Source organism: Myotis nattereri (assembly GCF_964212035.1).
Source record: "Myotis nattereri genome assembly, chromosome: 18".
Taxonomy (NCBI): domain Eukaryota; kingdom Metazoa; phylum Chordata; class Mammalia; order Chiroptera; family Vespertilionidae; genus Myotis; species Myotis nattereri.
In genome coordinates, this window is record NC_138093.1 from 40,583,145 (window position 1) to 40,610,384 (window position 27,240).

The window sequence follows — 27,240 nt, forward strand, 5'->3', positions numbered from 1 at the left end:
GGGTCTTCGAACCTCAACCACACCGCGCAGCCCCTCCGCGAGGGCGCCGTTCTCGGGGGCCAGCGCGCCCCTCTCCCGCGGCCCCAGCAGCGCTCACTTTGCCGCAAACATAGGCCAACTACCTGCTGGCCCTGGAGCGGGGCCGAGACGGTGCGGGGCCGGTGGAGCGCGGCCGAGTCCGGCCACGTGGCCCCCGGGCCGGGAGCGCGCGCCACGCGGCGGACCAGGTCCCGGGTCACCGCCAACCTCAGCCGCCACCCCCAACTTCCAACTCTCGCGAGGCCCGCCCCAGCGCGGCTGCGTTTCCGCGAGGGCCGCGCCCCGCTCTCCGGAAGGAGCCCTCCCGGCGCTGTGCCCCGGAAGCGGAAATGCGGCTCCCGATCTGTCAGAGGCTCGGTGCTGCTCGGTGGTCCTGAAGTCTAGGAAAGTCGTTTCTCGCTCATTTTCCGTGGCTGTCGAGCGCTTCCCCCCGGCGGGTGGGAGTGCAGAGCCGGAAGTGCAGGATGAGCACCATGTTCGCGGACACGCTGCTCATCGTGTTCATCTCCGTGTGCACGGCTCTTCTCGCCGAGGGTGAGGGCGCTGCTTCCCTGACGTCTGAGCTGCCCCCGAGGGGAGGGTCCCAGGCCAGGGGTCCCCGGCGCCACACCGGGCAGGTCGTCAGCCCTGCTTGCTCGGCGACGCGGGCGGGAGGGATCGTGTGCACGCGGTGGTCCGGGTTCTTTGGTCCCTTGAGTGTCTGCGGAGACGCCTTGTCATCACGGTACAGGTGCAGTTGGTTAAGAGTCCGTCGTTTTAACTACCGGCGCCTATAAAGCAAAAGAGTTGAAATCCTTCCTTACCCAACCGTGGCCACTAATGACTGTTGTGGGAACCGCTGCAAACATTTCTCCATGAGCACGTTGCGCTTCGTGTTGCAGGTATCACCTGGGTTCTGGTTTACAGGACGGACAAGTACAAGAGGCTGAAGGCGGAAGTGGAAAAACAGAGTAAAAAATGTGAGTATGGCAGCTCCCTTCAGACGTAGTTTCACGGGCCAATCCCACGGCAGCGCATGTTGGTAGTGAATAGTGGAGCAGCACCAGCCCGTGCAAAAACCTTGTTGGGACGCAGAGACGATTCCAGCTTGAAGTCTAGTTAGGAATATGGCTTTTGTGCAAAATGTCAGTGACGTGAGAGGTATGTGTTACGTGCAGGGAAACCTTTGTGACGCAGGAGACCTTGCATTCCTTCATGGGGGGTGAGAATGTGGGTGGAGAATGAGAAGGGGGAAGGATTTCCAGATAAAGGACATAGCATAGATGCAAAAGGAGGGGCATTTTAAGGACTAGGATGTGTTTGGTGAACAACAGTCACTATGATTGGTATCAAGGTAAGTGGTGTCCTGGGGGAGAAGTCACGTTTCTTTTGGTTGAAGGTGTGTTTGACAAAAAGGTTAAGAACAAGTAGAGTTTATTGTCTTTGAAATAAAGAAGGAATTTCCACAGGGCTTTATGTCTTGTAAGAGCTTGATGTTTTCTTTCTTACAATGTGTCATTTGATCCACATAACAACCATTTGTGGTCAGTTGTGTGAATATTCTCCTTTATAGGAAAGGAGATTGAGACTTAATAAGGTCACAGTACAAATAAAGAATTGGACAAGCCCTAATCGGCTTGGCTCAGTGGGTATAGCGTCGGCCTGCAGACTCAAGGGTCCCAGGTTTGATTCTGGTCAAGGGCATGTACCTTGGTTTGTGAGCACATCCCCAGTGGGGGGTGTGCAGGAGGCAGCTGATCGATGTTTCTCTCTCTATCCCTCTCCCTTCCTCTCTGTAAAAAAATCAATAAAATGTATTTAAAAAAAAAGAATTGGACAAACTCAGGCTTTTTAAATTACAGCGTACTGTTCCTTCCCTTGCTTATTATTGACAGTGCACCCCAACATATCTAAAACCAGGTTCATGATCTTTACCTGCACAGGCGTGATCCTCTCTCAGCATTTCCCTGGCTGGGGAAGGTACCTCTATGCTCCAGGAGTGCAGGCCAGAGGCCCCGGAACACTGTCTTCATTTGGTCCTGGACACTGCACTCCTTGGCCTTGCTTTCCTCTGGCTGGTCGTTCTCTTGCAGGTTTCTTCTTGGTTCCTCTTCTTGACCTCCTGTTGTCGGGTTGATGCCTAGTGGTGAACTCATATGTGTGCTGTTTGCCAGTGACCTCCAAATTTATGCTCCTGCTCTCTCCCTCTAATACAAGATTCATACTCTTAACTGTAGATTCACTGCAGTGCCTAATACCCATCTCAAACCCAGCACATCCAACCGAACTCTGTTCTTCGCTCCCAAGCCTGCTGCATCAGTAGCTTTCCTGCCTGTGCTCAGTGGCAATTCTGTCCTTCCGCTTGCTCAGGCCATCATCCCTGTGTGGTGTCCTTGACTCTTCGCTCACAGTCTGCGTCCAATATTGTTGGGCTGCCTTCAGATATATCCAGAATCCGACTACTTTTCATCACCTCCACTGGTCCTCCATGGGTCAAGGCACCGTCATCTTTTGCATGATAATCGCAATAGCCTCCAACAAGTGTTTCTGTCTCCCTTGTCGTCTGTTCCCCAGATAACAGCCAGGATAATCCTTTCAAAAGCCTATCAGATGATGTCCCTCTGCTCACAACCCTATGACGGTGTTCCATTTTCGCTCAGAGAAGCCACAGTCCTTCTAGTGGCCTTAGCCAGTTTGGGTCAGTAGATAGAACTTCAGCCTGCAGACCAAAGGGTTGTGGGTTCAATTCCGGTCAAGGGCACATAACTTCACTGCAGGCTCCTCCCCGGCCTGGGCCCTGATTGGGGCTCATGCAGGAGGCAACCAATGGATGTGTTTCTCTAACATTGATGTTTCTGTCTGTCTTTCCCTCTCTCTTCCACTCTCCTTAAAAATCAGTGGAAAAATATCCTTGGGCGAGGATTAACAAAATCCTTCTAGTGGCCATAACCTTCCCCTTACCGCTCTGATACACTTTCCCTGCCACTCCCCTGTTCCACCCACACGGACCTGCTTTCTTTGTGAGAACTTGTTCTGCTGGGATCATACGCTAGTCGGCCATCATGCGATGGTGTCTGTATACACCTTTCATGTCATGTGTCAGTGAGAAGCCTCGTGAAACAAATTTCATTTAGCTTCACATTTGTTTGGATAATATTCTCTACCTTAATTTTCACACAAATAGCTTATGAGCTTCTTTAGTTCCACTCTAATTGCTTCGTTTCTAATTATCTGAATTCTAGAAATCAGTTGTCTTCACTCTACACCCAAATTCAAAGTAAAGTAGTTGCCAAGCAAAGCTCCCATAGTTGTACTTTTTTAAAAAAATATATTTTATTGATTTTTTTACAGAGAGGAAGGGAGAGGGGTAGAGAGTTAGAAACATTGATGAGAGAGAAACATCGATCAGATCAGCCGCCTCCCGCACACTCCCCACTGGGGATGTGCCCGCAACCAAGGTACATGCCCTTGACCGGAATCGAACCCAGGACCCTTGAGTCCGTAGGCCATTGCTCTATCCACTGAGCCAAACTGGCCAGGGCCATAGTTGTACTTTTTAATATAATCCTTTACTATGCTGCTGTGAAGGTAAGTATGAGGTAGGCTGATGATTGGAATGACCCCTGCATTTCTCATAGTCTCAGGTCCTCTAGTTTGGGGCATCTATGGAAACTCAGTAAGTGTGTATTACTTGCATGTCTGTGATCAGTTGACATTTGATAGCTTGCTGTGTGTAGAGTTAATCATGATGAGTTCAATCTATAATAATAAAAGTGTAATATGCAAATTGACCGAATGCCCGAACAGTGGAACAAGCTTCCAGACAACCTTCTGGATGGAGCCAGGGCGGCAGCCGCAGGCTTGAGGCAGCCGCTGTGGCTGCGAAGGCCTCCTCTTGCATGAATTTCGTGCATCGGGCCTCTGGTACAAAATAAATGGGCATAGAGCCTGTCTTCTAGATAGTTATAATCAAATGGACAACTGTTATATTGAGCACTGGAGACGTTTCACAGGAAGAAATAAGGTAAGTTCCTCTTTGAACAAATGTCCTAGTTGCAAATGCATCCTCTTCTGACATCCTCTATTCAGAAGGTGGTGTGGATCTAGGTAGGAAAAGTTTGTAGAGCCTTTGAGAAACACAAAAACATAAATAGATTTGACTTCAGATTAGATTATTGTGCTGATCTGATCCTTGACATTATTTGGGGAATACTGATATTTTCGGAAAAGCTGCCCTGCTGTGGCTGGCCTTTGACAAAAGATGCTTTTTTAAAGGCACACAATGAGTTGATTCAGGTGATCTGTGAATATCAGTAGTCAGGTGCGTTCTAAAGATCAGAAAGTCTCCTTTCCTAGTAGAGAGCAATGAAAGAGCATATCAAGAGAAAGAGTAAAATATGTGTAATTCACTGCTGTAACAATTGTATGGGAGCATTTATTGAGTACAAATTATTATGAAGTGTGAAGTGCTTCTGTTGTTCGCAGAAGAACAGGCTGGAGTTTTTTAAATAATTTATAGCTGAGAGAATCTGGAACTCAGAGTGCAGCAATGCCAGGTCATGGGCTAAACGCATTTCAGGGTCCTCATTTTATCTCTCAACTCCAGCATCGCCACTGCTTGTTATGAGGCGAGGCTCTGGTGAATAAATATCAATACAAAAGGGTTAGGAAAACAGGCGGTTAAAAGCTGGTTGTATCCCTAGAGAAGATTTATCTGTCTCCGTCCAGTCTGCTGGAAGACCGCCTAGTGCTCAGGGAGCACCTTATCTTCTGTTCTCTGGCCTCTGTCTCTTGCCCCCCCCCCACCCCGTTTTTTACCGTTGCAGTTAAATGCCACATAGTTAGTCCTGGGTGGGAAAGAAATATTTTTGTTTCTTTGCTTAATAATAATGATACAGAGTAAACCATTCAATTTCTGTCCATTTTTTAAAAAATGTTATTTCTGTGGCATCTTATAAAATTTGATTTAACTTCCTTTTATGATCTGTTCCTAAATAGGTATATTCTAAATCTCTCTTTCTCCCCCATAGTATTTTATCTTTTTTAGAAAAATATGTTTTTATTGATTTCAGAGTGAAAAAAGGAGAGGGAGAGAGAAATATCAATGATGAGAGAATTATGAATTGGCTGCCTCCTGCTTGCCCCCCACTGGGAATCGAGCCCGCAATCTGGGCATGTTCCCTGACCGGGTATCGAACAGTGACCTTCTGGTTGATAGGTTGATGCTCAACCACTGAGTCACAATGGCTGGGCTAGTGTTTTATCTTTTATCTACCTAGAATAGAATCTGTTACTTAGATGCCCAATATGTGTACATGCGTGTATGTACACACACACACACACACACTCGCACTCGCACTCTCACACTATTTTAGTCAGCACTTCACCATTTAATTTGTAGTATTGCAGTCCAATGGAACTTTATACCTTCATAAAGCAGGAATGCCAACTTTGCTTTTAGAACTCAGCAGCATACTTAATGTAATGAAGGAAAGTATCCTATCTGACAGTTCTCTTTAATGCAACTTTTAGAAATAATACATGCACTGTATTGTTTTCTAGTGAAGGAAGTATACTGAGATAATATATGGAACAGATCATATAAATAAACCAAGTGAACGGCATTTTTGACATGTTTATTCTTAGTCTATTCAATGGGGATTAAAGATAGTTACTATAAAATATAAATATATTTCACTATCCCTCTTTAAAAACATATGGTTACTCTATCATATTTATTGAAATACATCAAAAAAAGCTGGTCTGCCCTGGCCAGTATGGCTCAGTTGGAGCATCATCCTGTGCACTGAAGGGTCGCGGATTCTATTCCCAAGTCAGGCCACATACTAGGTGGCGGGTTTGAGCCCCAGTCAGGGCACATACAGGAGGCAACCTGGCGATGCTTCTCTCTCATGTTGATGTTTCTCTCCCTCTCCCTTCCTCTCTCTCTAAAATCAATTTTAAAAAATTAAAAAAAAAAATTTAAGTTGGTCTTAGCTCTTCCTACCCTGTGCATGTGTCTATCTTGCCTGTTTTCTTTTCTTTCTTTCTTTTTTTTTTAAATATATTTTATTGCTTTTTTACAGAGAGGAAGGGAGAGAGATAGTTAGAAACATCGATGGGAGAGAAACATCAATCAGCCGCCTCCTGCACATCTCCCACTGGGGATGCGCCCGCAACCCAGGTACATGCCCTTGACCGGAATCGAACCTGGGACCTTTCAGTCCGCAGGCCGACGCTCTATCCACTGAGCCAAACCGGTTTCGGCCTTGCCTATTTTCTATACTGTAATTGTTATCTCCCCTCACTGGATTGCTCTTTAGAGGGCATGAATCATGTTTATCTCTTCATCTACCTAGAGCAGTGCCTGCTAGGTAGGCAGCCAATAGCTGAATGAGTAGGTCCTATCTTCTGTAGTGAACTTGAGACTGTAACTACAATTAGCTGTAGTTACGTGAGAGCAGAACTCAGAATGTGCTTGGACTCTACCTGAGGCAATCACCCTCCACTGATGGTCTGAAAACTCACTCTTTAGATTATGATTGTGTTCTACAATCCTTCATGGGTATTTGATTAAAGATGCTACCATATTGCTGTTTTAGTCTTAGAATGTTGTGTCCATCTTTTACTGTCAGCAGGTGTGAGAGCAGACCAGTTGACTTAACCATGATCATAAAGTCAGCGTGTAACTTTCCTGTAAGCTTCTTCCATTGGTTCAGCTGTGGTAAAGGAGCTTTTGTTTCTTTACTACAGCGGTTCTCAACCTGTGGGTCGCGACCCCTTGGGGGTCAAACGACCCTTTCACAGGGGTCGCCTAAGACCGTCAGAAAACACATATATAATTACTTATTGTTTTTGTGATTAATCACTATGCTTTAATTATGTTCAATTTGTAACAATAAAAATACATCCTGCATATCAGATATTTACATTCCGATTCATAACAGTAGCAACATAACAGTTATGAAGTAGCAACGAAAATAATTTTATGGTTGGCGGTCACCACAACGTGAGGAACTGTATTAAAGGGTCGCGGCATTAGGAAGGTTGAGAACCACTGCTTTAGTACAACGAGCAATTAATTTGTACTGTGTTACTATGTTGTTTACAGTGGAAAAGAAGAAGGAAACAATAACAGAGTCAGCTGGCCGACAACAAAAAAAGAAAATAGGTAAGAAGAGTTATTGGTAGACACAAAATTTAGGTTTTCTTGGAAGAAGTAAATTCTCAGGTGATGATGCTATAAAAGATGGTGACCAAGGTAACTCGTGTGAGTGTGTGTGAGTGTGTGTGTGAGTGTGTGAGTGTGTGATTGTGTGTGTGTGTGTGAGTGTGTGTGTGTGTGAGTGAGTGAGTTGTGTGAGTGTGTGTGTGTGAGTGTGTGTGAGAGTGTGTGTGTGTGTGTGTGAGTGTGTGTGTGTGAGTGTGTGTGAGTGTGTGAGAGTGTGAGTGTGTGTGAGTGTGTGTGTGTGTGTGAGTGTGTGTGTGTGTGTGAGTGTGTGTGTGAGTGTGTGTGTGAGTGTGTGTGTGTGAGTGTGTGTGTGTGTGTGAGTGTGTGTGAGTGACTGTATGGCTTACCGAGCACTCGCTATGTTCTCTTACTCGATTCTCTCAGCCGTTCTGTGGGACATGTTCAGGCAGTTGCTCCTTTTGGGTCTTAGCTTTGAAATTTCAGTTTTAGTAAATGATGTTGACAGTGTGGCTTTTGAACTTGCTGAGGGTTCTTCATGTAGTTTGCAAAAGCACGTTGTTTTTAATACCTGGCATGATTATTTCCAGGTAAGTCTGACAAGTAAGTCTGAGCTGCTTATGTTATTGCCATGGCTTCCTTACCTAGAATTGACTGGTGCTGGAAACCCACTGAGGGTCGGAAATTTTCTGCCGAGGAATTTTTATGTCGTCTGAAAGATAATGACATGACTCTGGTTTTTCAGTGTGTTGTAGAATTTAGTTACCGAATGTAATTCTATTCCAAAGAGACCATTTATAAATGACTAGATGTGCTTCGTATTTATGATGCTTCCTAACTCTGAAATAAGAGGAAAGCATGTATTTGGTTCAGAAGCGATGTTTCTGTACCGAGGCCACTGCTGTTACATCCCAGCAGGGAGTCCTGCCAAGTGGGCCTCTGCCTGGTCCCCTCTGGTGCAAGCTTCTCAGCTCAGTGCAGGGGCAGGGGTTTCGACGTGGCTGCTCATCTGGTTCCATGGCAAGATGTTACCTACATCTGCTCTGTGCGGGTCAGTCACTCTGGTGGGCACTGGAGAAACACGGCAGAGGAAGCTCTGTCCTTTAGGAGGTCTGTGCAGACGGCAGAAACAGACCCGTGCAGTACTGTGTGTGTAGAGACACATTCTGAGTGTCATGAGAGTAAAGAGAAAGTCTATCTAAACCAACCTAAGGGGTCAGGTTTTCTTGAAGAGATGATGCTTTGGCTGAATCTTGAAGCTTTAGTGTGAGTCAGCTAAATCAAAATAGAAACAAAAGTGCTGGTCAGTATGTATTGAGCATTCACTATCTGCAACACTGAGCAAGCCCTTTACATACTTTTATTTTTTTAAATATATATTTTTTTTATTTCAGAGAGAGGAAGGGATAGAGAGAAACATCAATGATGAGAGAATCATCGATTGGCTGCACATTAGAATCACCTGGGAATCTTTTTAAAATCCTGATTTCTGGGCCTCATCCTCCGGAAATTCTGTTTCTTTCTTATGGGGTGGGGCCACAACATTAGTAACAAAGAAACAGAATTTCTGGAGGATGGGGCCCAGAAATCAGGATTTTAAAAAGATTCCCCAGGTGATTCTAATGTGCAACCAAGGTTGAGAACCACTGGTCTAGAGCAGTGGTTGCAAACTGGCTCTTTGGCCCCTTGAGTGTGGCTCTTCCTAAGCCTTAGGAGTACCCTAATTAAGTTAATAACAAATAACTATATAGTTTAAGTTTAAAAACTTTGGCTCTCAAAAGAAATTTCAATCATTGTACTGTTGATATTTGGCTCTGTTGACTAATGAGTTTGCTGACCACTGGTCTAGAGTAAGAAAAGCGAGGCTGCGGGCGGAGAGTCCTGAGGAAACAGTGTCTGAGGGCAGTGGGAGTGGAGCTCTGCAGAGGGACAGCCCGAGCAGTTGGAAAGGAGTCGCAGAGGTTGAGGGGAGCATTTCAGGGACAGGAGCGGCTGAAGGTGGGTGTTCAGTGCCTGCGGGGCAGAACGGAGGCTACTGATGACTTAGCAAGAGTGATTTCCACAGCACGATGGAGGCAGGAGCCCGATTGGGTAGATGAGGGAGAGCAGGCAAGGTGAGCAACTGAGACCTTGAAAATGGACAGTTCTTTCCAGTAGCTTTGCCTTCAGTCGACGACACAGGATCTAAACTCAACCTTACCTTAACATGGAATGCGGCCTGAAGGTTTGCTCACCAAAGAATATCATTAAAAGTGAAGGGAAATAATATTTATGAAGAGTTGAGTATCAGAGTCTTATCGGGAGTTAAAGACATAACATTTATTAGGCGTTGCTTACAAGGCAAACAGCCTGTCCATTCTCTAGTTCGTAAGTTTTACTCTTAGATTCAGCCCGACTCTTGGCAATCTGTAGCCTCAGCTGCATTCTTTTGGACTTGGTGAGGCTGCCCCTGCCCTCTCACTCGCCTTGGCACTGCTGGGCCTGTCATGCGCAGCTCGCCCACATCCAGCCTCTCGGGAGTCCTCCTCGGGGTATTCATGAGAGTGTTGTCCAGAGCACCCCATGGTGCTCTTTACAAGAAATGGTGGACGTGCCCTAACCGGTTTGGCTCAGTGGATAGAGCATCGGCCTGCGGACTGAAGGGTCCCAGGTTCGATTCCGGTCAAGGGCATGTACCTAGGTGCGGGCACATCCCCAGTAGGGGGCATGCAGGAGGCAGCTGATCGATGTTTCTCTCTCATTGATGTTTCTGACTCTCTAACCCTCTCCCCTCCTCTCTGTAAAAAATCAATAAAATATATTTTTAAAAAAACATATTAAAATAAAGTTAAACTTGAAAGAGTTTTCTTTCTTTAATTGAAATATTCTGGTGCTCTGCTGCATTTGGTTTTCTGTTAGTACACAGTACATAATGTGCTGGGTGTTCTGCTCATCTCATTGAAACAAGCGCTAGGGAAACGGGTGTGTTTGTGTCTCCAGTCAGTGATGGTTTAACCTCGACCAAGTGCTCAGCACTCTGTGTATTAACTGTCTCGTCACTTCTTTTCAGAGAGGCAAGAAGAGAAGCTGAAGAACAACAACAGAGACCTATCCATGGTGAGGGTCCCAAATATAACTTCCTGGTAAACAATGGTTTTTAGTAAAACATTTGCGTTAGGTACTCCACCCTCACCCTTTCAGAACTGCACAGTCTGCAGGCTGCAGGTAGTCACGGGTGTTCCTGGGCCGCTCTGGTGCAGTGGGCTGTGGGCTGGGACCTCACCCTGGTGATAGGAACAGTCCTTAGGCTGACCGGGGCCATCGCTGGCTCCTCTCACGTGGTTGGCTCTGCTTATCTTTATCTGCTCACACGTTAATGCTGCGCCTTCATTTTCTGGCGAGTGGCTGTCCCAGCACAGGGTGGGTGTTACCGGGGCCTTCGCTGTTGCCTCTTGTTCTGCAAGCGCCTCTGTTCTGAGTGGCAGCCTCACCATAACGTGTAAGGACAGTGATTTCATTGTCCATTTGCTCGTTTATAAAGAGCAGTCTGTCTAAGCATGTCATTCTGAGGCGTCGGCAGGCTATGATATGGCGTGCCCAAATTTTCTATTTCATTTCTGTATATTTAACGTAGGGCATCCTGACTTTCCAACAGTTGTCTTTTGCTTAGTGAGAGCCCTTTGCTATATATCTTTATTTTGAAATTCTTAATTAAAAAGATTATAATTTAGAGGTGCATTTTTAAAAACTGCCTTTTCTTGCCCTAGCTGGTTTGGGTCAGTGGATAGAGCATCGGCCTGAGGACCGAAGGGTCCCGGGTTCGATTCTGGTCAAGGGCACGTACCTTAGTTGCAGGCTTCTCCCCGCCCCGCCCCAGGCCCTGGTCGGGGCTCGTGCAGGAGGCAACCAATCGATGTGTTTCTCTCACATCCATATTTCTCTGTCTTTCCCTCTCTCTTCCACTCTCTAAAAATCAATGGAAAAATATCCTCGGGTGAGGATTAAAAAAAAAAAGGCTTTTCTGTTGACACAATTACTACACATTCACCATAGCAAATTTGGAAACTACTGAAAAAAAGAGATAATAAAGGTCGAGATACAACTACCATTAAGCTTACATCTTTATAATCTTTGGTTTATTTATATTTTATGACATAGTGATTAAGAAAGAAGTTAGCTTCAAGTAACAACACTTGACTGACAAAGACTTAAGCAGATAAAGGGTTTTCACTTGCTCCAGAGTCTGAGGTGGTGTCCTGGGCTGGAGTGGCAGCTCGGATGTCAGGATGCCACCGACGCAGGCAGCCGTCCTCAGCCTCGGGCGGTCTAGGTCCGCGGTGCTGCACCGCCAGGCACCGTGCTCTTCATGCCAGCAAGAGGAGTGAGCATGAGGCCTGCAGGATGGCTGCTCACCACGCCTGTCCCTTTGCAGGTCCCTCCCAGCACTGCCCCGGCAGGCGGCCAGGAGAGGGTCTGCAGGTGGGGTGGTAGCCGGCAGACAGCTTCTGGCAAAGGGCTCCTTTAAAAATGGCATGAAAGCAACTTGTGGGGTGTGCTCCGTTGGTGGTTTCTCTGCAGTGTGAAATGACAGTGTGCTGGTCTCCTTACAGGTTCGAATGAAATCCATGTTTGCAATTGGCTTTTGTTTTACTGCCCTGATGGGGATGTTCAATTCCATGTGAGTACCCCTAACTGTTACTCTGTGATAATATTGTATTTTTATATTTTAAATGTACAGAAAAGTTACAAGAATGGTATGTCCATTATCCAGATCCACAAATGTTAACGTTTTGCCTCATTCACTTTCTCTCCATATCATGTATGTCCTCATATGTACATGACTTCTGTATTTTTCTGAGTCATTAGAGAGTATGCTTTATGCTCCTTTATCATAACTACTAGCATGTGTTCCCTAAGGACATGGACATCCTCATGCATAACCTCAACCCAGTTATTGAAATCACGGAAATTGAATTTTGATAGAATACAATTATATGATAACTTTTTCATACTCTTAATAGGGAGGATGTTTTATGTACAGGCAAAGACTGGGTACTGTGGGGCCTTCAAAGGAAGGGTAGACATAAAAAGATGTTTTCACTCTTAAAATAGAGTTTTAACTGTAATCTCGTTAATGATAGCAGATTACTGTGTCTGACCCAGCAGGAGCGGCCGGCGTGATGGCGGAGCTGCTCTAACGGGCTGGGCAGGGGCCCAGATGACAGGCGCCACTTATCCCCCCCCGAGCTCACTGAACCCTCCCACGAGGATAGGAATTGCCCTCACCTTTTCCTTACCTTTCTCTTACTCTTCCTCCCCGGCTTCATTTCTGTCTGTCTGTCTCTCCCTCTCCCTGTGAATACTCCCCCGCCACAGTCTGTTCTTCTCTCCCCATCTGTTAAGTGCCACTTTGTGCCAAGCATGGTGCCAGGTATTATATAACAGGTCAGGTGTGCCCCTGCCCTTGGTGATACCAACGTTGTATGGGAAGAGAAGACAGGCAAATACATGATGGATGTTACAACAGACATGTGTGTGGAGCGCGTAGCGGGAAGAGGAAGTGACTGTTGTTTGCCTAGGGGAGGGGCCAGAGAGTGTCTGATCGTTTTCATACAGAATTTCTCCTGAACTAATGAGGGACCTTTGGAATATTCAGCAACTTGCCCAGGTTTCCAGAAGTCTCGTAATTTCTAGCATATAATTTAAATTCAGTGCTTTTTCACTGCCATGCTTTCTCTCATTTCTTGGGTGCGTATCACCGTGAATGAAGAGAAAAACCGAACACTGAGAGGTTTTATAGTTGACGAGTACACTTCGTTGGTACAACTCCAGTACTCACGTATTCTTAACCTTGCCACGTTCTGGCTCAGCACTTACTGTAGAGGTGCTAAGTACTCAAACTTCTGATTTTTTCTTACTTTTTAATTGAATTACCGGGGTGACATTGGTTAATAAAATTGTATAGGTTTCAGGTATACAATCTATAATACATCATCTGTATATTGTATTGTGTGTTCACCACCCCAAGTCAAGTCTCCTTCCGTCACTCACACTTCTGATTTTAAAATGATTTTTTTATAGCTTTAGTAGCGTGTGTGTAGTTTTTCTTGTTGGCCTTGGCTTTATTGTGTGATTACTGCAACAGATTTTGGGTCCTGTTTTGCTTGAAGTTCAGCATTTGATTTATTCCTTAGTCGTATGTACAGATGAGTTCTAATGAAATAGACTGACTAGGAAATAACTGGCCATTTCTGCCAGTAGTAATACTGCCTTATATCCATGCAATTCCCCTCCTTAACATTGTTTATGAACACAATGCACTAAACAGCCTTACAGTCTCCGCCAACACGCGCACACACGCACGCGCACACACGTCTGAAAGGTTGCTGTATGGAAAGGGCTTCAAACCTCTGTCAGGATCCTGATACTGAAGAAATGAAGAGTCACTGGTTTAGAAAAAGATTGATGGGAACAGTTTACATCTTTCCTTATCTCCTTGTACTTCAGGTCTCTTTTTAGAATATCACCTTTTCTTGTATTTTAAAGATCAAAGGACTTAAAGTTCTATTTCTGTTTCAGATTCTTCTCGGGAACTAAGAGGCTCGTCAGGCTTCTGAAAATAATGATCTTTGTTTTTCCTTTTCAGATTTGATGGCAGAGTGGTGGCAAAGCTCCCTTTCACGCCCCTTTCCTACATCCAAGGGCTGTCCCATCGAAATCTGCTGGGGGATGACACCACTGACTGCTCCTTCATCTTCCTGTATATTCTCTGCACCATGTCCATTCGGCAGGTGAGTGCCCACACCCACTGTTAGCATGGACAGTCATGTGCCACATCAGAGTTCGGGGTGATGACAGACCACCTGTATGACACTGGCATGTCACAGAGCCTAGGTGTGTAGTCGCTGCACCACCTAGGTTTGTGTAGGTGCACTCTGATGTTTAGATGACGAGGACATCACCTAAGGATGCATTTCTCAGAATGTGACCCGTCGTTAAGCGCTGTGACTGTGCGTCCTTCCTTGCTCTCGTCCCTACATTAGCTTTGCTTCTGGAACACAGGTGTACCCTGTGCTCTGCAGCCCTCCAGGTTCTGTTTTAGAACTCCAGTGCGCCATCCAGAGCTGCCTTAAATGTGTGCGGTCCAGACTGCTGAGCCTTGGGGCTGGGCAGGGGCTGGCAAACCAGACGTGGTTTCCTCAGCTCTCAGGCTCCTTCCTCAGGGCAGCTGTCCGAAGGTACGGGAGTGCAGAGTGGGCTGCCCTTCCTTCTGTGGTTTCTTCTTTGCTGGACACCAGCGCCTTTGTCACTGTGGGAGCGCAAGTGAGCGGAATGATTTGGTCACTCCAAGTTGTCCATGGTTGAGATCAAGCCACCACAGGACCAGGCACTCATAGTGGGAATGAACGAGGGCTGAGGGAAGTACGGAGGCCGAGGGAGCCTGGGGGGCAGACCTGACCGTCAGCGGGGGTTTCAGGCAGGAAGGGCCAAAGAGGGAGGTGCTTATGAGCTGGGATTTTAAAAAGTGACGGGTGCCCAGCCGAAGTGGCTCAGTGGTTGAGCATCGACCTATGGACCAGGAGGTCACGGTTTGATTCCCGGTCAGGGCACATGCCCGGGTTGTGGGGTCATCCCTGGTGAGGGGCAACCGATCTCTCCTCACTGATGTTCCTATCTCTCTTTCCCTCTCCCTTCCTCTTTGAAATCAATAAAAATATATATTTTTAAAAAGTGATAGGGGTTACTTAATTAAAGTCTCGGGTTCAAGAATTCTATATTTCAGGGCGTTGCTCAGTGTCCGGACATACTGCCATTCAGTAGGCGTTGCAGTGAATTTGAACACGATTCTTTCCGTGTCTTTTGCATAGTGATTCTTCCAGAGTTATTCTTGTTATTTTCATTAATAATCTTCTCATTTCCTCTGCAACCTTTTTAAGGTAGTGATTTCTTAGTTTGTGTGTCCCCTTAAAGTGCCTGTGTAATTACAGCCATTAATATTCTTTTTATTGTGGGAAAACAGACATGAAATTGACCCTCGTAACCATTTTTAACTGTACAGTTTGTGACAAAAAGTACATTCCACATTTTTGTAAAACCACTCTCCATCTCTAGAACTGTTATTTATTATTTTTTTATTTTTTAATATATTTTTTAAATTTTAATTTCTTCATTTATTAAGTTATTACATATGTGTCCTTATCCCCACATTCCCCCCCATTCCACCCCCTCTCATGCCCTCACCCCCCTGTTGTCTGTGTTCATTGGATAGGCCTATATGCTTGCATATAAGTCCTTTGGTTGATCTCTCCTCCTTACCCCCACCCTCCCCCGTCTCTAGAATTTTTAAATCTCAAATGGAAATCTTCCCCATTAAACACTAACTCTCTCTGTCCCCTCCTCCAGCCCCAGCAACTACCATTCTACTTCTTTCTGTCTCTGTGAATTTGACTACCCGTATTTGTGAATTTGACCTCATATAAGTAAAATCATATAATAGTTTTGCCCTTTTGTGACTGACATAATGTTTTAAGGTTTACCCACATCATTACATTTCAGAATTTCTTCCTTTTTTAAAAATATATTTTTATTGATTTCAGAGAGGAAGGGAGAGAGAGAGAGAGAGAGAGAGAGAGAGAGAGAGAGAGAAACATCAATGATGAGAGAGAATCATTGATCAGCTGCCTCCTGCACGCCCCTCACTGGGGACCGAGCCCACAACCCAGGCATATACCTTGACTGGAATCGAACCTGGGACCCTTCAGTCCACAGGCCGACGCTCCATCCACTGAGCCAGACCAGCGAGGGCTCCTTCCTTTTTTAAGGCCAATACTACTTCACTGTGTGGATGGACCAGCCACATTTTGTTGATCTGTCATCTGTCATGGATACTTAACGCTGTTTCCACTTTTCTGTTGTTAATCCTCACCAGAGGATATGGCTGCCTCCCACACATGCCCCAACTGTGCCTGGGGATGGAGCCTGCAACCGAGGCATGTGCCCTTGACTAGAATCGAACCTGGGACCCTTCAGTCCTTGGGCCAACACTCCATCCACTGAGCCAGACCAACCAAGGTTCTGTTTCCACCTTTGAACGTCCGAGTTCTTATATTCAGATGTGAAATTGCTGAGTCACAGTGCAATTCCATGTTTAATTTGTGGAGGAATCACCAGACGGCTTTGTGCAGCCACTGCGCCATTTTACCCAGCACTTCACCACCAGCTTGCCGCCGTGTTTTAAAAGATGCAAGTCATTTCTCATCTTTTAGTTTCAGTGAGTGGAAACCATAATTTCATTTATTCAGGTTAATGTTTATGCTGCACATTAGAAACGATATATATTTTATGCAGTTCCCTCCACCACTGGGCATGGCCTTGCTTGTTTTAATGGGGACGTCTTCTCACAGTGAATTAGCATAGAGCACAGGAGAGTGTCGTTAAAGTGTCCACAGAGGGGACTGGATACTCTGACCACCAGGTTTTCTGAATTTATGTTTGTATAAGTCTTTTACTTGTGAAAGATTAATGACTACACTTACACGTGTAGTTAATAACCTGTCTACTGGTCAACCAGAACCCACTTCCTCTACTGCCTGCATGAGGGTTGATTAAACAGCGAGCTCTGCTGGCCCCTTCATACAGGAACACTCCCTGCTACGAGGAGGTGTGATATTAGGTTGAATTAAGGGTAGCCATCTGCTTCTGTCATTTCCCCCATCCTTAAGACTGGTGTTCATATTAGTAACTAGAGGCTCAGTGCACGAAATTCATCCACCGTTAGGGTCCCTAGTGGCTGTTGGCTGCCAGCCGGGGCCTCCCTTCCCCTGGCTGCCTGCTGCCGCCACTGGCCTAGGCAGGGCTGGCCTGGGGGGAGGGGGAGGGGGAGGTGAGGGGGGCCGCAGGCGGTTGACTGGCCAGCCCCGCCCCCTGGTCAAACTCCCAGTCGAGGGGACAATTTGCATATTAGGCTTTTATTATATAGGATAATTCCTTGATAGAGCCATCTGTCTATTCACTTATTCATTCCACAAAATTGAGCGCATACATGTACCAGGCTCTGTGCCGGAGGCTCCGTGTTCAGCTGTAGACAAACTGACGTGGTTGTGGTTCTTGCCTTCATGGAGCTTGTTTCTTTTGAAATAAAAAGGTTAATTTTCCACCTGTAGCTTCACTTTTTAAAATATCACTATCAAATATGAGAACATAGAAATACAGTGGGGCCTTGACTTATGAGTTTAATTCGTTCCATGATGGAGCTCGTAACTCAAATTACTCGTATGTCAAATCAAAAAGTGAACAAGCCCTGACCGGTTTGGCTCAGTGGATAGAGCGTCAGCCTGCGGACTCAAGGGTCCCAGGTTCGATTCCAGTCAAGGGCATGTACCTTGGTTGCGGGCACATCCCCAGTAGGGAGTGTGCAGGAGGCAGCTGATCGCTGTTTCTCTCTCATTGATGTTTCTAACTCTCTGTCCCTCTCCATTCCTCTCTGTAAAAAATCAATAAAATATATATATTTTTTAAAAAAGTGAACGAGTGAGACACGTGATGCTGGGCTGATGTGGTGTTCACTGTTACGTTCGCTGCACCAACTAGCGGTAGGGTATCTGAAGCTGGCTCGTAACCCGAATTTTAGCTCGCAACTCAAAGCAAAAAATCGGCTGAGAGACGGCTCGTATCTCGAAAAACTCATTAGTCGGGACACTCGTAAGTCAAGGCCCCACTGTACATCTGAGTTTATTTCTGTTATGCTAATCATTCTAAGTAAATTAAACAAAGAAGCAAATTAGACAAAGATTAAACAAAGTGTTTGTGAGCCTGGTTTTCGTCTATTGCATGTCATGTTCCCTTTCTAGGGTGTTATTAGTCTATGGTTTACCACTGACTTAGGAGCTTTCAAGGAAAATGAAATATTATTATTATGCTGATCATACAGGGTAGGGCAAAAGTAGGTTTACAGTTATGAATATGTGAAACATCACTTATTCTTGTATTCTTCTTTATTAATTATTGCATTGTTTCCCATACGAACAACTGTAAACCACCTTTTGCCCTGCCCTGTGTAATGGAATTGAAGCCCCATTCCTACTCTAAGATGGTGGGAGAGGGAGAATGCATGTGAGGCTGAGAACCTGCAGCACTGGCAGGTTGGATCTTACTCCCACTGAGGCGGAGTGTCCTGGGGAGTCCTGTAGCCTCTCGGAGCCCTGTTTTCATGGAGGTGACATGGGGTCCATGGCAGCCCCCACTTGTGTGACGTCAGATGGTAGTCTGGAACGGAAACAGTTGTTCCTACGGCCGCCCAAGTTCCAGCCCAAGATAGGACAGTGTTCCTTTTCACAGATTAAGACATGACATGTCATATTAACTGAAAATAAATCTAATGACCTTTGCTGATTTTATCTTTCTCCTTTTGTTTACTTCCTTAACGTCTGGTGATTAACAATTAGCTGCCTTGACCTTCACACCCAGCTATTTCCTTTGTGCATTTGTAGCGGTGGAAGCGGTAGGCCCGCCAACTTCCCTGAGAGGTGTCAATAACAGTCCAGGGTGGTGACGGGCATTTCCTTCACTCCTTCATTAAGGTACTTGCTTTTGTTGTCCTTGTTATGAGTCAGTGCTTGGGTGAATGGTGTCTCTGTATAAAGTGCTCTGCCTCTCATCTCAGTAAAACTCCAAGTGAACCTGCCTGTCAGTAGCTGGGGGAGACAGGTCTATTCTTATAGATTCATGGGGTTGTGAAATCCAGAAGGATCAGTGGTTCTGAGGAAATTCAGAACTCACGATGGGAACAAACCCACAGTAATTGTAGCGTGTGATTGCTCCCGTGTGTGTGTGTGTGTGTGTGTGTGTGTGTGTGTGTGTTTACAATACGGTGTTGGAGAGAAAAACATGCTATGGACACACAGTGGCTTAAGTATTACAAATGTCCACCCTGTGACCACTTCCACCCGCCCCCTCTCCAGGCCTTCACCACCCTATTGTCTGCGTCCATGGTTTTGCATATAAGTTCTTTGGTTAACCTCTTCCCCCTCCCCACTTCCCTCTGAAATACGTCAGTCTGTTGCATGCTTCAGTGTCTGTGGTTCTTTTTTTAAATATATCTTATTGATTTCAGAGAGGAAGAGAGAGGGAGAGATAGAAACATCTATGATGAGAGAGAAGCATGGATCAGCTGCCTCCTACACACCCCCTACTGGGGATGGAGCCCACAACCTAGGCATGTGCCCTGACTGGGAATCATACCATGACCTCCTGGTTCAGAGTTAGACGCTCAACCACTGTGCAACACTGGCCAGGCTCTAGTTCTGTTTTGTTTATTAGACTCCACAGCAAATCCTTTTTCTTTTTCTTTTATTGTTTAAAGTATTACAAATAGTAGTACATATGTCTCCTTTTTTCCCCCCCATTGACCTTACCCCTGCTTCCCGTATCTGCGCCCCCCTCCCCCCCCAGCACATGCCCTCACCCACCCCAGTGTCTTGCATCCATTGGTTATGCTTATTTGCATGCATATAAGTCCCTCAGTTGATCTCTTACCTCCTCCTCTCCAACCCTCCCAGCTTTCCCGCTGTAGTTTGACAGTCTGTTTGATGCAAATCTTTTTTCTTTAGGATATCTTCACTGGCTACAATATACTGGGCTTATTGTTTTTGTTTTAATCCTTTCAGCATTTTAACATACCTTCCCATTATCTTTTGCCTCCATTATTTCTTTCTTTTTTTAAAAAAAATATATTTTATTGATTTTTTACAGAGAGGAAGGGAGAGGGATAGAGAGTTAGAAACATCGATGAGAAAGAAACATCATCAGCTGCCTCCTGCACACTCCCACTGGGGATGTGCCCACAACCAAGGTACATGCCCTTGACTGGAGTCGAACCTGGGACCCTTCAGTCCGCAGGCCAACGCTCTATCCACTGAGCCAAACCAGTTAGGGCTGCCTCCATTATTTCTGATGAGAAGTCCATGTATGTCTGTAGATAAGGTCACTTCCGTCTGGCTGCTTTCTGACTTTCTCTTGGAGTTTGGTTTTCAGCAGTTAGACTATGATGTGTGTAGGCTTTAGAAAGTAGTTTTTATCCTACCTAGATTTTCATTGAATCTTAGAAAATTTCAGGCATACTTTCTTCAAATATTTTTTTCTGGCCCATTCTTTCTTCTTCTGTGATTCTAGTTAAGTGTTAGTCTTTTTGGTATTGTCCAACAAGACACTGAGGCTCTATTTAATTTTTAAAAAGACTTTATTTCTGTTCTTAGGATAATTTGTGTTAATCTGTTGTCTGGGTTACTGACTCCTTTGTCATTGCTAATATGAGTGAGCCCCAACTCCATGCAGTGATTGTTAAATTTTGATATAATATATTTGAGGTCCAGAATGTTTTTTTGCATCCTCTGCATCTGTATTATGGGAACTTGATGAGCAATTGTAATCAGCTGTGAAAAGCCTGATTGCCAGCTGCCAGCGAGACAAAGAGTGAACCAACAATATCCATGGCTGAGTTATTTTAGCTAAATGACTAAGGAATAAAATTTAGCAGAATGTCTTTATTGCCAGTGACCTGGTTCTTCCCAAAGCAACTTCCTCTTGGTCACTGGTCCTGCCTTTGCAAAGAGGAAGGAGCGCAGATCCTGCAGTGGCATGTTTCTGGGTTTCCTGCCAATACAAGGTGTGATTACAGGAGAATGCTTTTCCTCTGACACACACTCTTTAGTTGTGCCCTGTTACACAGGACTGGACAGAAAGTCAAAAGAATTGTTCTATATTCTTCTAAACCTGTTCTTAGTAGTGTTCTTCTACTTTATATCATCTTTATAGTATGTTAAAACACCTGTCTCCTAGCAGAATTCATGTTCCTAGACTCAATCTTCCTAATTAAGTAGGCCTGAAAAATGGCCTCCAGGAGGAGCATGCAGGGGCGTGGCTCCACAGTCAGGACAAGTTTCATGGAGGAGGTACTGCAAGATGTAGAGGGTAGCATGCCCTCCAGTCCCTGCCACACGGCATGGTGCTCAGGGAGGGAGGCTCAGAGGGGGTGCTGGGGGGAGGGGGAGGCTCAGGGAGGGGTGCTGGGGGGAGGGGGAGGCTCAGGGAGGGATGCTGGGGGGAGGGGGAGGCTCAGGGAGTGCTGACGGACAGCAGTGCCTTTTGCTTATCTGCACACCAGGGTAATAGAAAGCCTCTCCATGGAGTTGTGAGGATGTAAATAAGCTCATGTGCATAGAAATACTCGTCTTCATTGTAAATTATCCTGTTCAGCGATATTTCAAAAAGTTGGAGACAAGGAATAAGAAAAGGATATACACTGTTATTAACACAGCTGTTATTTTCTGTATATTCTTACAGTCTTCACATGTATTTTTTATAGACCTTGTATTTAGAGCAATTTTAGGTTCACAATGGTGTGCTCATGCATAGTCTTCAAAATTGTGACTTAAAAAAAATAGGCCAGGCCCTAGCCAGTATGGCTCAGTGGGTAGAGCGTGGCCTGAGGACCAAAGGGTCCCAGGCTTGATTCCAGTCAAGGGCATGAACCTTGGTTGCAGGCTCCTCCCCGGCTGGGGCCCTGGTCAGGGCTTGTGCAGGAGGCAACCAATCAATACGTTTCTGTCATATTGATGTTTTTCTCTGTCTTTCCCTCTCTCTTCCACTATCTCTAAAAAAAAAAAAAGAAAGAAAGAAAAAAGATCAATAGAAAAATATCCCCGGGTGAGGATTAACAGCAATCACAACAACAAAAACAGACCAGGCTGCTGCAGGGCTTTTCTTGCTGAGATCCAGACCTGCTGAAGAGCAGCGCCTCCACCGGGCCAGCTGGGCTTGGGTGGTCGGTCAGTGCTCTCCTGACGTGTGCTTCTCTCTGCCTCCACTTCCTCATCTCTAAGGTGAGGACGCCTGAGGACTCACATCTGTCCTTAGAACTATTTGTAAACTTGAATGTGCACAGAGATGTAGGCTGTTGCCACCACGGTGGCGAAGAGCGTGACGCTGGCCCTGCGCCTGGGCTTCTTGCCTCTGCAGGCCCTCGGCGAGTTCCTCCACGCGTTTCACAGGAAGAGACTTCACGGACTGGGAGCAGGGGACTCCTGTCCAGGAAAAACAGTCCTGGGACCTGGGTCACTCGTGAGAGTACAGCCTAGGAATTTAAATAGACTGTTTGGAACTTCCCTAAAGGAAATTGCAGAGCAGTTTGTGTTTTGTTTTGTTTTCTTGCAGAGCAATTTGTATTAAAACACAAACACTTGAGTACTGGAGCACTGATAAACTTACTGTAGTGTCCCCCACAGGGCCCTAGCAGGAGTCACAGGAGAACGGAGTACAGGGCTGCCTGAGGTTCCTCCACTGCAGGCCTGGCGGCTGACATGCCAGGGCTCTGACGTCGTGTGGCTCTGTGGGTCCTGGTAGGCTGTTCCTGTCTGGAGCAGCGCTCACGTTCCACAGCCGGTTATGTTTCCACTTCATAAATGAGACTGTCAACAGTCTGCCCTTCAAAGTAGGATGCCTTCTGTGCCTCTCCTTTCACTTGTCTTCTTTCCCTCCCTCCTGCTGCCCCTTTCCACGGAACAGCCTCCGTCGTCTTCTGTAGATCACAGTCAACTCGTAACTTAAAGGGCATCAGAGGCTTGACTGGCCTTTATCTCTAAATGATAACGACTCACTTAATTGACCCCCCGTCTCTACAGAATAACCAAGCAGGGAGGCATGTTTTGTCTAGACCAGCCGTGGGCAAACTATGGCCCACGGGCCGGATACGGCCCGTTTGAAATGAATAAAACTAAAAAAAAAAGACCGTACCCTTTTATGTAATGATGTTTACTTTGAATTTATATTAGTTCACACAAACACTCCATCCATGCTTTTGTTCCGGCCCTTCAGTCCAGTTTAAGAACCCATTGTGGCCCTCGAGTCAAAAAGTTTGCCCACCCCTGGTCTAGACTGTATTATCGTATTTGTTGACTAGACAAGTGTGTTTATCAGCAGCCAATCTGGTAATATCTTATTATTTCAAATTTTATCTTTAAAGTAACTTCCCATAATGCCTTGCTTAACCCTGGATACATTGTAGGTGGTGGGTAAATATTTACTAATTAAAAGCAATTGGAAATTCATGACATTGCATTTTGGGTCTTCTCATTGCTTTGCCAATGGATTTTATAGAGGTGGACACGTGGAGCTATTTTTATTATGAAAATAGTACAAACATGTTCCAGATTTACTAAGGAGAAGTAGCCCGATCTACAAATGACTTGTTTTCTTGTTTCCAGATTTCTTTTTAATGTAAAGCATGAGCGATAGTATTGTGAGTAAATCTATCAGTGAAGTATTCACGGTCAATGTAATTCAAGAATTCTTAAGGTTACCTTCATATTCTGTTACATTCTGTTGTAATCTGGCAGGGTTATCTCAGATATACATACTTCTGCATGGGTCAGCATTCTTAGAGATGAAAGGTCAGGGCGCTGGCTCTGGGATTCTTGCAATGCCTCACGCACAGCCGGCCCTCAGGGACTGGCCAGTGAGGAGTGAATGCGCGGGATGGTAGCACCCTCTTCTAGAACTGTAGCACCTGACGCTCACTGACTCTCCGCGTCGAAGCCCCTCCCTCCCTTCCAGAAGAATCCCCATTAGTCCCCATTACGCCCAGGATCACTCGGGAGTCTGCCCGCCTACCCCTGTCTCTCCCACAGTTGAGTCATTGTCTTCCATGATTGTGTCTGTCCCCAAACTGTTTATACTGGTTTACTTGTTGGATCCATGTACTTTAATTTAATGTTATATTAATTGGTGAAATCTGAGTATAAAATAGTCATTTTTATGAGAACTAGTTTAATAAGTATGAGTTTCATAAAAAACTATTGAATCAGGTGTAAGTGAGGATCTGAGAAAGCTGAGAGGCCGTGCTCAAAACCCAGGAGGGTTCTGGGCTCAGGTTCCTTGGCAGGATTCTAAGTTCTCTTGTTCTTTTGAAGAAATTGAATTGGAATAAAGTGGGGCCTTGACTTAAGAGTTTAATTCGTTTCGAGACCAAGCTCATTAGGGAGCTCGTTAACTCAAATTACTCTGTCAACTCAATGCAGAAAATCGGCCGAGAGACAGCTGGTATCTCAAAAAACTCGTTAGTCAGGACACTCGTAAGCCAAGGCCCCACTGTACTTCCGTTTCCGCTTAGACTAAGTCCAGGCAGCAGACCCACATCAGTATTTCTCTGTCTTTCCCTCTCTCTTCCACTCTCTCTAAAAATCAACGGAAAAGTATCCTCAGGTAAGGATGAAAAAAACAAAAACAAAAATCCTCCTATATAATAAAAGGCTAATATGCAAATTGACCAAATTGTGGAACGACTGGTCACTATGACACACATTGACCACCAGTGGCCAGACGCTCAACACAGGAGCTGCCCCCTGGTGGTCAGTGCGCTCCCACAGGCGGAGAGCTGCTCAGCCAGAAGCCAGGCTCACGGCTGGCGAGCGCAGCAGTGGCGGGAGCCTCTCCCACCTCCGCGGTGTTGGACATCCCCCAAGGGCTTCCGGACTGTGAGAGGGCCAGGCCAGGCTGAGGGACTTCCCCCACTCCGAGTGCACAAATTTCATGCACCGGGCCTCTAGTAAAAAAATAAAACAGAAAATCACCTCTTTTTGTGATTCTGAACTTGACAAAGCAGCTTCTTTGGTTAGTGGGCTGAAGTCCGGCCTGGCCAGAGGCTTTGTGATCCCCACCCCATAGCAGGTTTCACAACACAGAGCGGCCCTCCTGTTGGCAGTCATGAGGGCGTTCTCAGCTGGGGCGTCTCTTCCTGTGGGTCTGTGGAAGGCACTTCTGTGGCTCGTGTTAAAGCCCGCTTTCATTCCTTTTTCCTCAGAACATCCAGAAGATTCTCGGCCTTGCCCCTTCGCGAGCTGCCACCAAGCAGGCAGGCGGGTTTCTTGGCCCTCCACCTCCTTCTGGGAAGTTCTCCTGAAATCAAGAAGAACCTGCAATTCCTGCCACTTTTTAAGGTCTTCAAATTAGAGGAGCAACTATTTCATAGCAAGAGCCACCGGCAGCCTTGGCACTCGGGCCACTTCCTCGCCTTGTTTCTAGACTTTATGGATGTGATTAGAATGTGAACGGCACCCAGCAAACCAGACGGCAGCGTGCCCACTAGATAAGTGGAGGGGCGTCTGTGATGAGAAAATCTTGTTTTGTTTACCCGAACATTTTCGTGGGACCGACGCGAGACGGCTGTGTGCCCAGGAAGCCGGCTGTGCGAGCCTTTAGCAGTCAGAAAGGAAAGTAGCTTTCTAGTAGTTAGTTATGACTCTTAATCATGTGGGTTTTTTAAGCCAAATCTATGAGCTGTGATCAATAAAGAAGCCAAAATTTTCGCTGTCTCACCTACAAGCGAGGTCTGTCTCGTTCGCCACGTTTCTAGGTGCCTGTCTCGGTGATGTGGACGTGAAGGTAAGCAGTGCCAGGGGGCTAACGTGCAGTGTTCGCTGCCCCGGCTCATGTTTGCCTCATTAACTCCACACACGCACTTGCCCCATCATAGGAAGTGGAAAGCCTAAGGGAAGGGAAGCAGGGACCCCAGGGTGGCTGTGCAGCGCCCCAGCAGTGCCCCACCCGCACAGCCTGCTGGCCTCCCGCGAAGGGGCCCTGGCAAGAATGTCACACAGAAGAAATAAAGCTGCCTCGTTACGGCAGTGTCCACGCAGGAGGCAGTAAGGCCTACAGCAGCCTCCCCGTCAGTTTTCTGAATTACGTGCCCTGAAAAAAATGTAAAGAGGAGCCATGTGACCGATACCCAAGCAGTCCATCACTGAGTTATTGGCGCTGACATGCCCAGCCTGAGACACCCGTTCTCTCAAAGATGATTTGGCTGCTCGGCCTATGGAAGGATAGCATGTCCCCTTCCAGTTAAAAAGTCAAGCGCTCTCCATCCCTTCGGTAGCTCCCCGGGCGCACTGATACTATGCAGGGGTAGCGGAGGTCTGCCCAGTGCGGGCAGGCTGAGTCCTCACCAGGCAGCACCCAGAGCAAAGGCAGCTGGAAGGTGGAAAGCGCGTGTGAGTGCTCAGCCCTGACCGACCGGGTGTGGCCCGTCATCCTTAGTGGGCAACGCACTTAAAGCAGCACCCAGGACCCCCTGGCCCCAAATCAAACTCGTACATAGTAGGGTTTTCTGTGTACGGAACACTTATGTGCATTTCACTACTGTCCTCAATACAAGTACCACATACTTTCTCCTTTTTTGGATTAAGTCTGCTTAAGTTACAGTCCTTTGTTCTCATTTATTGTTTCCTCTGAGTTTTAAACTTTTGAATGGGAAAAAAATCTCACAAATAAAAGTTTTTAAAAGTGAAGTATAAAGAACACCCAGATACCATCGCTACTCGACTTCAATTATTAACTCACTAGAGGCCCGATGCACAAAGATTCCTGCAAGAATAGGCCTTCCTTCCCCTGGCTGCCGGCACCGCCTTCGCTCTGGCCGGAGCCACCTTTATGCCTTCCCACACTGCCCAGAGGCCTGGAGCCGTCTGGGGCTGTGCGGCTGTGCTGAATGCCTGCATCATCGCCATGGCAACAATGCAAGCGTCCCACCCTCCCCACCCCCATCACTTGGTGCCTATGTATGCAAATTAACCCGCCATCTTTGTTGGGTTAATTTGCATACTCCTGATTGACTGGTGGGCATCATGAAGGTACAGTCAATGTGTATCTTTCTCTTTTATTAGTGTAGATGGTCAGTCTTCTGTCCACCCTGCCTCTGTCCCTCATGTCATTTTGAAGCAAACCCTCTACATCAGTGGTTCTCAACCTTCCTAATGCTGTGACCCTTTAATATAGTTCCTCATGTTGTGGTGACCCCCAACCATAAAATTATTTTCGTTGCTACTTCATAACTGTAATTTTGCTACTGTTATGAATCGTAATGTAAATATCTGATATGCAGGATGTATTTTCATTGTTACAAATTGAACATAATTAAAGCATAGTGATTAATCACAAAGACAATATGTAATTATATATGTGTTTTCTGATGGTCTTAGACGACCCCTATGAAAGGGTCATTCGAC

The 27,240-nt window shown here is 46.1% G+C and overlaps 1 protein-coding gene across 2 annotated transcripts; it reads left to right on the plus strand.

The window, feature by feature from the left end:
• TMCO1 (transmembrane and coiled-coil domains 1) lies at positions 1 to 25,544 on the plus strand. 2 transcript variants are annotated; one of them, XR_013997169.1, is made up of 8 exons: positions 352 to 573; positions 921 to 998; positions 7,130 to 7,189; positions 10,257 to 10,303; positions 11,797 to 11,864; positions 13,833 to 13,977; positions 18,631 to 18,765; positions 25,041 to 25,544. XR_013997169.1 is itself a non-coding variant. In XM_081112520.1 (7 exons), the coding sequence occupies exons 1-7, from the start codon at positions 504 to 506 to the stop codon at positions 25,137 to 25,139; spliced, it is 567 nt and encodes a 188-aa protein (XP_080968646.1). In that variant the 5' UTR covers positions 1 to 503; the 3' UTR covers positions 25,140 to 25,544. The 2 variants fall into 2 exon arrangements, 1 of the variants encoding a protein (XP_080968646.1); XM_081112520.1 differs by lacking the exon at positions 18,631 to 18,765 and having other exon boundaries at positions 1 to 573.
• Positions 25,545 to 27,240: the final 1,696 nt, after the last annotated feature.

What these genes read in the sequence shown, in the direction of transcription:
- TMCO1 (XM_081112520.1), top strand. Translation starts at nt 504, where the DNA reads ATGAGCACCATGTTCGCGGACACGCTGCTCATCGTGTTCATCTCCGTG. An exon ending in ACAACAAAAAAAGAAAATAG is followed by an intron (nt 7,190 to 10,256) that starts GTAAGAAGAGTT and finishes ACTTCTTTTCAG; the next exon opens with AGAGGCAAGAAGAGAAGCTG. An exon ending in ATGGGGATGTTCAATTCCAT is followed by an intron (nt 11,865 to 13,832) that starts GTGAGTACCCCT and finishes TTTCCTTTTCAG; the next exon opens with ATTTGATGGCAGAGTGGTGG.